The sequence below is a fragment of the Bufo gargarizans genome, chromosome 3 (genome assembly GCF_014858855.1).
Source record: "Bufo gargarizans isolate SCDJY-AF-19 chromosome 3, ASM1485885v1, whole genome shotgun sequence".
Classification (NCBI taxonomy): domain Eukaryota; kingdom Metazoa; phylum Chordata; class Amphibia; order Anura; family Bufonidae; genus Bufo; species Bufo gargarizans.
In genome coordinates, this window is record NC_058082.1 from 109,990,020 (window position 1) to 109,999,445 (window position 9,426).

At 46.1% G+C, this 9,426-nt stretch overlaps 1 protein-coding gene across 2 annotated transcripts in view; it reads right to left on the reverse strand.

The window, feature by feature from the left end:
- Nucleotides 1-8,894, reverse strand: part of OS9 (OS9 endoplasmic reticulum lectin) — a 93,469-nt gene extending 84,575 nt beyond the window's left edge. For both annotated transcript variants that reach the window (XM_044284637.1, XM_044284636.1), the window contains exons 1-2: nucleotides 8,714-8,894; nucleotides 3,287-3,463 (exon numbers count right to left, since the gene is read on the reverse strand). In XM_044284637.1, the coding sequence (XP_044140572.1) occupies nucleotides 3,287-3,463; nucleotides 8,714-8,866 (330 nt within the window). In that variant the 5' untranslated portion in view covers nucleotides 8,867-8,894. The remainder of the gene's footprint in view (nucleotides 1-3,286; nucleotides 3,464-8,713) is intronic.
- Nucleotides 8,895-9,426: the final 532 nt, after the last annotated feature.

Below are 9,426 nucleotides of genomic sequence, written 5' to 3' on the forward strand. Positions count from 1 at the left end.
CATGAGATTGCAAAGTTCTTCTCACACATTTGGGCCCCTAAATTGCCAGGGCAGTATAACTACCCCACAAGTGACCCCATTTTGGAAAGAAGACACCCCAAGGTATTCCGTGAGGGGCATGGCGAGTTCCTAGAGTTTATTTTTTGTCGCAAGTTAGTGGAATATGAGACTTTGTAAGAAAAAAATAAAAATAAAAAATCATCATCATTTTCCGCTAACTTGTGACAAAAAATAAAAAGTTCTATGAACTCACTATGCCCATCAGCGAATACCTTAGGGTGTCTACTTTCCGAAATGGGGTCATTTGTGGGGTTTTTCTACTGTCTGGGCATTGTAGAACCTCAGGAAACATGACAGGTGCTCAGAAAGTCAGAGCTGCTTCAAAAAGCGGAAATTCACATTTTTGTACCATAGTTTGTAAACGCTATAACTTTTACCCAAACCATTTTTTTTTTTGCCCAAACATTTTTTTTTTTTATCAAAGACACGTAGAACTATAAATTTAGCGAAAAATGTATATATGGATGTCGTTTTTTTTTGCAAAATTTTACAGCTGAAAGTGAAAAATGTCATTTTTTTGCAAAAAAATCGTTACATTTCGATTAATAACAAGAAAAGTAAAAATGTCAGCAGCAATAAAATACCACCCAATGAAAGCTCCATTAGTGAGAAGAAAAGGAGGTAAAATTCATTTGGGTGGTAAGTTGCATGACCGAGCGATAAACGGTGAAAGGAGTGTAGTGCCGAAGTGTAAAAAGTGCTCTGGTCATGAAGGGGGTTTCAGCTAGCGGGGCTGAAGTGGTTAATCAGCGCTTGTTTGCATCAGTCTATTACACAGGCTGTTGCAATGTGAATGGGAAGTAATGATCACTACCACAGTCATTCCTCCCACATTCACTTCTATCGATTGACGGCTGCACATCCCTGATTACACAGAGAGGTGCTGACGATAATCATACATCTTTCGTCTTGATAAAAAGTGCAAATCAGTCGACAAACGAGCGATTCCTTGTTTATCGGCTGATCAGCAGCCCGATTATACAGGTCAGATATGAGCGTTCCTATAAACACTTGTTGCCAGTAATTGTCCTGAATATCATGCAGTGTAATAAGGGCTTAGAGATTTCCTGGTAAACAATGACTAAACACGGTCCTGGCGCATGGCCCTGAAACAAGAGATTCATACTTTCCTGCTCCATGCCGCTCCCGCTGTCTCCATCTTCCGGTCCCAGCGCTGTTTACATCCGACTGGCTATGGACAGTCACTTGCACTGCTCCAGCCAATGGCTGGCTCCAGTGGTGATGTGGCCACAAACAGCGTTTCACCGCTGAAGTCATTTGCTGGAGAGAAGCTCCGGAAGATGGAGACAGCGAGAGCAGCATGGAGCAGGAAAGTAGGAACCTTCCGTTTCAGGGGCTATGCTACAGAAACTTGTTAAAATATAATATTTACTGGGAAACCCCTTTAAGTGGCGACATTGCCTTCCATCCTGCCTCCTATTCACAAACGAGCGCTTTCCTTCACTGGTTCTTCTTCTTTTTGTAGGTGCCCTGCAATAACCAGTAGGCACTTTCCTTGAGGGCTCATGCACACGGCGATTGTTTTGGTCCACATCCGATCCGCATTTTTTGCGGCTCGGAGGCGGACCCATTCACTTCAACGGGGCCACATAAGATGTGAACAGCACTCTGTGTGCTGTCTGCATCCATTGCTCCGTTCCACAAAATGCAGAACACACATGGCTGGTATCTGTGTTTTGCAGACCACCAAACACGGCACGGTCGCGTGCATGAGGCCTTACTAGTGGGGTAAGCACTTTTAAAAAAAAAATATATTTCTAAACTGCAGAGCGCTCCTTGAGGAGAAGGCAGAAGCACTGAAACTGCATCTGCCTTCTCCTCGGCTTCCCCGCTCCCACTAACAACCGGGGACCCACCCTGCTCCTGCTACATTGCAGGAGCAGTCATCCATCGCTGCGCAGCACTCCAGGAAGAAACACAAGGGCCGCAAACAATGGTTCTAGGGGCCGCATGTGGCCCGCGGGTTGTGCATGCCTGCTCTAGGGAATGCCTTCCCAGTGAAACAAAAACACAGCAGCATATATTTCTGGGGCAATTAGGGCCTGAGTGCCAGGTAAGTTTTTTTGAGAACTAAATCATTCTTTTTTAACCAAAGAGTCAGATATAGGTCATCTGTGTGCAAACAATCTAGATGGAGGGGTTTGCTAATCAAACAGTTTCAACATGTGCAACCCGAGGCCTGAATCCCAGTCTGCTTCACAATGGGATTTGCAGCATTCATGTTGAAATATTTAATTTGAGGCAAATGCTTCGTTTCTGCCATGTTAAAACATGCTCAAATGACCCATACTTGAAGGAGCCGGTGGCCTCTTTATTTGACAAAAACATCTTCGCATGTTCTTCATAGTTCCTTAAATGAGATATCAGCTTTTTGTGAGGAGATATTACCTCAGAAAATGAGGGTAACTGCTGAAATTATATATATTTATCCCGCCTCAAACAAATGTCAGCTTTCTCTGGGGGAATATCAGGGCTCTTAGGCCTCTTTCACACAACCGTTTTTTGCGTTCCAATGGTTCCGCAAAAAAAACGGAATGTACTCTGTATTTCCGTTCCGTTGAAAGATAAAACATGTCCTATTATGGCCCGCAAATCACATTCTGTGGCTCCATTCAAGTCAATGGGTCCGCGAAAAAAATAATAATAATACACATAGCACATACGGAAATGCATCCGTATGTCTTCCGTATCCGTTCCGTTTTTGCAAAACCATCTATTGAAAATGTTATGTCTAGCCCAACTTTTTCTATGTAATTACTGTATACTATATATGCCATACGGAAAAAACGGAACAGAAATGGAAACACAACAGAAACAAAAAAACGGAACAATGGATCCGTGAAAAATGGACCGCAAAACACTGAAAAGGCCAGACAGCTGTGTGAAAGAGGCCTTAAAGTTATCTGTTAATATATCGCTCCACGGAAATGGAAGCCACCACAAAGCAGATGTCCGCCTCGATCATCAAGGTGGTGAGGAAAATATCTCCCCTAATCTATCTGGGGCTCTCTTGGCTGACTAAAATGATGTCATGTACCCAGCAAAATAGACGCCGCTACATAGAGGGAGCTATTTTCCCTTTTGATCTTTGGGAAAAATTAAATACAGTCCAATGGATCTGGAAAAAACTGCTTTCGGCTTGCATTCCTTTCCAAATGCCTGCCGTATCCGAACGGCGCTGGTGTGAAAGTACCCTAAACTATACCTTTGTTACACAAGGTGCTGCCTCCATGGGTTTCAGAAGTTCAGATATTCCAAGTCCTGAGTAGGTCTGAGGGTCGTCTTCCTTCTCCTGATGAAATTTCACAGCCACGGCAGGCAGCTTACATTCATAATTCTGCTTGTATTTAGAGGCGATGGTAACAATGTTGTCAGCTTTGCTCTGCAAAAATAAAATAATGAAATTGAAACTAATGAAAGTGGTTAAATATATATATAAAAAAAAAAAAAAAAAAAAAAAAAAAAAAAAAAAAAAAGAAGGTTCATTTCTATTTGTTCTCATTTTTGGGCACGGCTTCCATTATTAACAGAACCATGACTGCACGCGCTGCAGTTGTCTACAGATCACCAATGAACGAGCAAACTAGGATTCTACTAGATTGAAACTAACTCTAGGGTGGGTTCACATCACGCTTTTGTCATATGTTTAACGTACACAAAAAAAGTATATATCCTAACGGATGCCATACTGTGGCGTCAGTCACCGCAGAGTTCCACTGTAACAAAAAACACAATTTAAACCCAGCCTTAGGGTTGTCACAATACCAAAATTTTGATTAAATTTCGATACTATAAAAAAGTATTGCGATACTTGATACCACACGAAACTGGACAAGGTGCCAACTATGGAATTAGTAAGGCCTCTTTCACACTTGCGTTGTCCGGATCCGGCGTGTACTCCACTTGCCGGAATTACACGCCGGATCCGGAAAAACGCAAGTGTACTGAAAGCATTTGAAGACGGATCCGTCTTCAAAATGCTTTCAGTGTTACTATGGCACCCAGGACGCTATTAAAGTCCTGGTTGCCATAGTAGGAGCGGGGAGCGGGGGAGCGGCATACTTACCATCCGTGCGGCTCCCGGGGCGCTCCAGAATGACGTCAGAGCGCCCCATGCGCATGGATGACGTGCCATGCGATCACGTCATCCATGCGCCTGGGGCGCCCTGACGACACTCTGGAGCGCCCCGGGAGCCGCACGGACGGTAAGTATGCTGCTCCCCCGCTCCCCGCTACCATGGCTGCCAGGACTTTAGCGTCCCGGCAGCTATGGTAACCATTGAGAAAAAGCTAAACGTCGCATCCGGCAATGCGCCGAAACGACGTTTAGCTTAAGGCCGGATCCGGATCAATGCCTTTCAATGGGCATTCATTCCGGATCCGGCCTTGCGGCAAGTCTTCAGTTTTTTTGGCCGGAGCAAAAAGCGCAGCATGCTGCGGTATTTTCTCCAGCCAAAAAACGTTCCGGTCCGGAACTGAAGACATCCTGATGCATCCTGAACGGATTTCTCTCCATTCAGAATGCATTAGGATAAAACTGATCAGGATTCTTCCGGCATAGAGCCCCGACGACGGAACTCTATGCCGGAAGACAAGAACGCAGGTGTGAAAGAGCCCTAAGACTGATCAGGATCCTGATCAGCCTTAAAAATGCCTGATCAGTCAAAAAAATGCACTGAAATGCCGGATCCGTCATTCCGGTGTCATCCAGCAAAACGGATCCAGCATTATGGAAAAAAAATGCCGGATCCGACATTTAGGCAAGTCTTCAGTTTTTTTGGATGGTTATAAAACCGTAGCATGCTGCGGTTGTATCTTTTGCCTGATCAGTCAAAATCACTGAACTGAAGACAACCTAAACGGATTACTCGCCATTCAGAATGCATGGATCAGTTATTTTCAGGTATCAAGCCCATAGGATGGAACGCTATGTCGGAAAAGAAAAACGCTAGTGTGAAAGTACCCTAAAATAACTACTTGTCCTATTCACCCTAATAGAGCTCTATCAGGGTGAATAGGAGCTCACACTCTCCCTGCTGCCCTGTGCTTTGTGCACACAGCAGCAGGGAGCTTACCATGGAAGGCTTCAGTAGCGTCTGGGCTGCCATGGTAACCGATCGGAGCCCCACCACTGCCACCAATTAAAACACTTTGGCCCCTTTCACATGGTCATCCCGGATTTGCTCCAAATGCGTTGCATGTGCATTGCGGGAAAGCCGTGCGAGTAGGCACGCAATTGCAATCAGTTTTGACTGCGATTGCATTCTGAGGTGCCTTTTTTTCCGCACGAGTTCAATGCGTTTTGCACGCGCGTGAGAAAAAAAACAGATTTAAAACCGATTTTTTTTTTTTTTTTTTTTAAAGAATAATGCAAACGGATCCGTTCTGAACGGATACAAGCATTTGCATTATCAGCGCGGATCCGTCTGTGCAGATACAAGACGGATCCGCACCGCACTTAGGCTGTAACAATGGTTTCATCAACCTGCTGAGATGTCAAGGTGTGCCCACACGGCCGTACAGGTTGCTAATTACACTAATGAAGACCGCACTATTTAGTCGGTCTGTATTGTTAATGGTACAATGGCACCTTTAATACCCCTCTGTGGTTACCCCTATAATGATGCCCCAATGCCGGGTCCTCTCATATAGGATATACTTACCCAGCTCCCCGGCACCAGCGCCACTCCTGATCCCTGCACAGCCGCCGCATCTTCCTGTCATGCAGATCAAAACATCCAGAGACGGGGGTGGGTAGGGGCTGTTGTTGATGGGCTCCAGCCAATAGCAGCAGGGGGTCTGCTACCTCTGCCACACCAGCCGTTATTAAACTACAACTCCCAGTGTACCCCATGAAGGCTCTGAAGGGAGTCTGCTACCTGTCACACCAGCTGTTGTGAAACTACAACTCCCAGCGTGCTTCATCCACTTCTACAGGAGTACCAATGATGGCAGAGCAAGTGTAGTTTCACAATAACTGAAGTGGTTGGGGACCCAAGGGTTACAGTAATACATCCATCCCTGAACAACGGGATCTAACTGGATTCAAAAGGACGACATTGCGCCCATGAAACAGTGCCAAGCATCACTACACAGCGGCACAGGGCACCCCTCACATTGTATCACCGCAAACATGAACATTTTACCACCATGACTGAGAGAGCAAAACAAAATAACACCTGTTTCCCTCCTCAACAGTAGCACAGCGCACTTCCCTTTTTTCATTTCATTTAAATTTAGATACCAGAACATCTAAAAGTAAAATCAGTGCAGGTCAAAGAGCAAACGCTCTGTGGTCTCCTGCATGGACATGGGGGACACTGGTATCCTGTCCATCCACACTGCTCTGACTATAGGTTATACTTATACAGTGTCTGGGGCAGGTACATGCGGACGGCAGCTGCCAGGGAGACTGTATTAAAGGGGTTGTCCAGTGAATAAACATCATCGGCTGAGCGGCATTTCCTGTGCGTCGAGAGGGACCAGGAAGCAGAGACCCCGAACCAGGAAGCAGAGACTCCAGACCGCGTCAGGTGTGGAGTGGGAGTATGTTTTCTTCTTATTTAGTTTTTTTTTATGCCATGGTGACCTGGTTTAAAAAATATATATATAATTTGCTGGACAACCCCTTTAACAGTGCCTAGGACAAGACTGAGACATTAGTTTATCACCAAGATAAAAATATTTCCATTCTCATAAGCTCCACCGTACATAGAGATGTCTCATCGGAAGGAGGACCAGATGTCTGCACCTGGGAGAAGGAAACCATTGTCTAAAGCAGAGATCAGCCACTATCCGCACTCCAGCTGCTGTAACACTACAACTCCCAGCATTCACACTTACTCAACTGTTCCTGTAACTCACATAGAAGTGAAAGCGGATTCTGGGAGTTGTAGTTTCAGAACAGCTGGAGAGCAGATCCCTGGAAACGTAAAGGAACGGTTCCCCTCTCCTTGCTCCGGGATCTGATCCGCCTTTTGAACACAAGAAGCCATACAGGAGATCATATTTCCCAAACTTTACATGCAAGTGGCCTTGGGCCTTGTTCACATGACAACAATCACCTGCCTTTGACGTACATCTCTTACAGAGGCCTAAGATGTATCTCGCTGTATAGGCACCCAGTGGGATTCATCACTCAGACAAAAGTGGAAAAAAATATCCAATAAAGTGTATACATCTTATGTGTATTACTGTATTGATTGGTGCATTCTACTATACCATGTTAGAGCTTTTTTATGGTATAGTGACATATAGTGGCCCACTGAAGGGCACCAGGACAGTCTTTTGGCCTCTGTCAGGTTAGGCTACTTTCACACTTGCGTTCAACTTTTCCGGTATTGAGATGCGTCATAGGATCTCAATACCGGAGAAAACGCTCCCGTTTTGTCCCCATTCATTGTCAACAGGGACAAAACTGAACTGAACGAAGTGCTCCAGAATATATTCTCTTCCATTTGGTTGTGTTTCCATACCAGTTTTCTGTCCGGCATGGCACGTGGAGCAAATCCGCCATGACTCACAATGTAAGACATGGGTGCCGAATCAGTTTTCTCAGACACAATAGAAAACGGATCCGTCCCCCATTGACTTTCAATAAAGTTCATGACAGATCTGTCTTGGCCATTTTAAAGATAATACAACCGGATCTGTTCATAAGATATTGATGGAGGTTTGACTGACACCAAGCAACTCGACCAATCAGTTTTGCGCGGTTGTCAGTGACGGAAACTATGGAGCAGACAGAAAGCTCCACCACTGGGGTTTCTGGCACCAGCGTACCTCGGCTCAGCTTGAATGGCCGCTGCACAGTGGATGGACCCTTTTCTTTCCAGTTCTGTCCAATGTATGGTGTCCGGCGGCTGATCGATAGGGGTGCGGAGTGTCGGACCCCACTGATCTGATATTATAGACCTATCCTCAGGATAGAGCCTCAATATCCAAGTCATACACCAGCATACGGGCCATCAATACTGTGAACAGGGCTCTGACCGATCTACTGTGACTCCCAGCAAGCAGCGGTCGGCACCTGTATCTCATCCATCATGTTCACGGCTTCACTGCTAGGTCACGGTATCACCATTCCATCGGAATTATGCAACGGCCAAACTTTTGAGAGGTGCCAGATAATTGATGCCAACCCAGAGTCATCATCTCCCTGGGGCATGCCATTGTGCCAGTGTGACTGCATGGAGCCACGCACTTCAACCTTCACAGCCGCCACTTTACACAGTGAAGAATTATTCATGATGGAAACTTTCAGGAAGTCGTCATTATGTCATTGGTGACTTGCTGGACCAATCGTTGTGTAGTGGCCATGATGCCAGTGTGAACAGACCCTTAGCCAGCTGCCTGTACGACATCGGGTGCGGTAGAAGGCGTCGTGGCCAATAGCCCACCATCAGTACCTGGTAATCAGGCAAGGGGGGGGGGGGGGCATGCTACTCCACAAAATCTGACAGCAGCACCCCCACCTGTAACACATGGCACAGAATGAATGCACATTACACGTGACACCTAAGATCAGGTCAGCACATGAGGAACACAAGCCCCACAGACGGATCCCTCCCATCATATGTAATAGGGCTCTGTACACACAGGTGACAGCTGCTGCACCGCTCCCCTGCATTACCTGGCCTTTAATCACCGGTTCCGACAGAATCTCTATCCCGTACTTCATCTCCGTCAGCTCCTCTAAGTTCAGGAAGCCTATGGAAGCCGACACCACGCCAAACAGCAGCCATAAAGCTCCAAAACCGAAAGCACAAACCCCGGGTACCGCCATCTTCTCTCCCTTCTTACAACAACATGCGCCTTCCTCTAAACTCCCAGACCCCGCCCACTGGCCATCTGCTTTAGGCTGACTGGCCAGAAGGTTGACAGGTAAGGCTCCTATTGGCCCAGAGACCTGTCAATCACATGTAACCTCTCACAGAGCATTTCCTTATCTATGCCCCGCCCGAAGACTGGGCTTTGGCATAAACCTGTATTTTGATTAGTTAGTTGTGCTGTCAATCACTCCACTCTGTCACTCCTGATTGGCGGAGGGAGAGCCGGCGTGGGCTTGTTTTGGCTCTCCAAGACTGAGGCTTTGATAGGCTAGACAGTGTGATGACTTGAACCAATAGGAGCAGGGGGGGTTCGCTTTAACCCTTTAAGCGCTACGAGAGTCTCGTCGTACTGGGAGAGAAACAAAAACACCTGCGTTTAGAAATGCTGCGGTTTTGGTCACACTCATTGCCCTTGTGGAATTGCAAAGCGCAATAGTTGAAAAATAAAACGCACACCTTTGCTAAAACCAATACAATTGAATAGAATTCTGTGAATTTTCATGACATAAAAAAA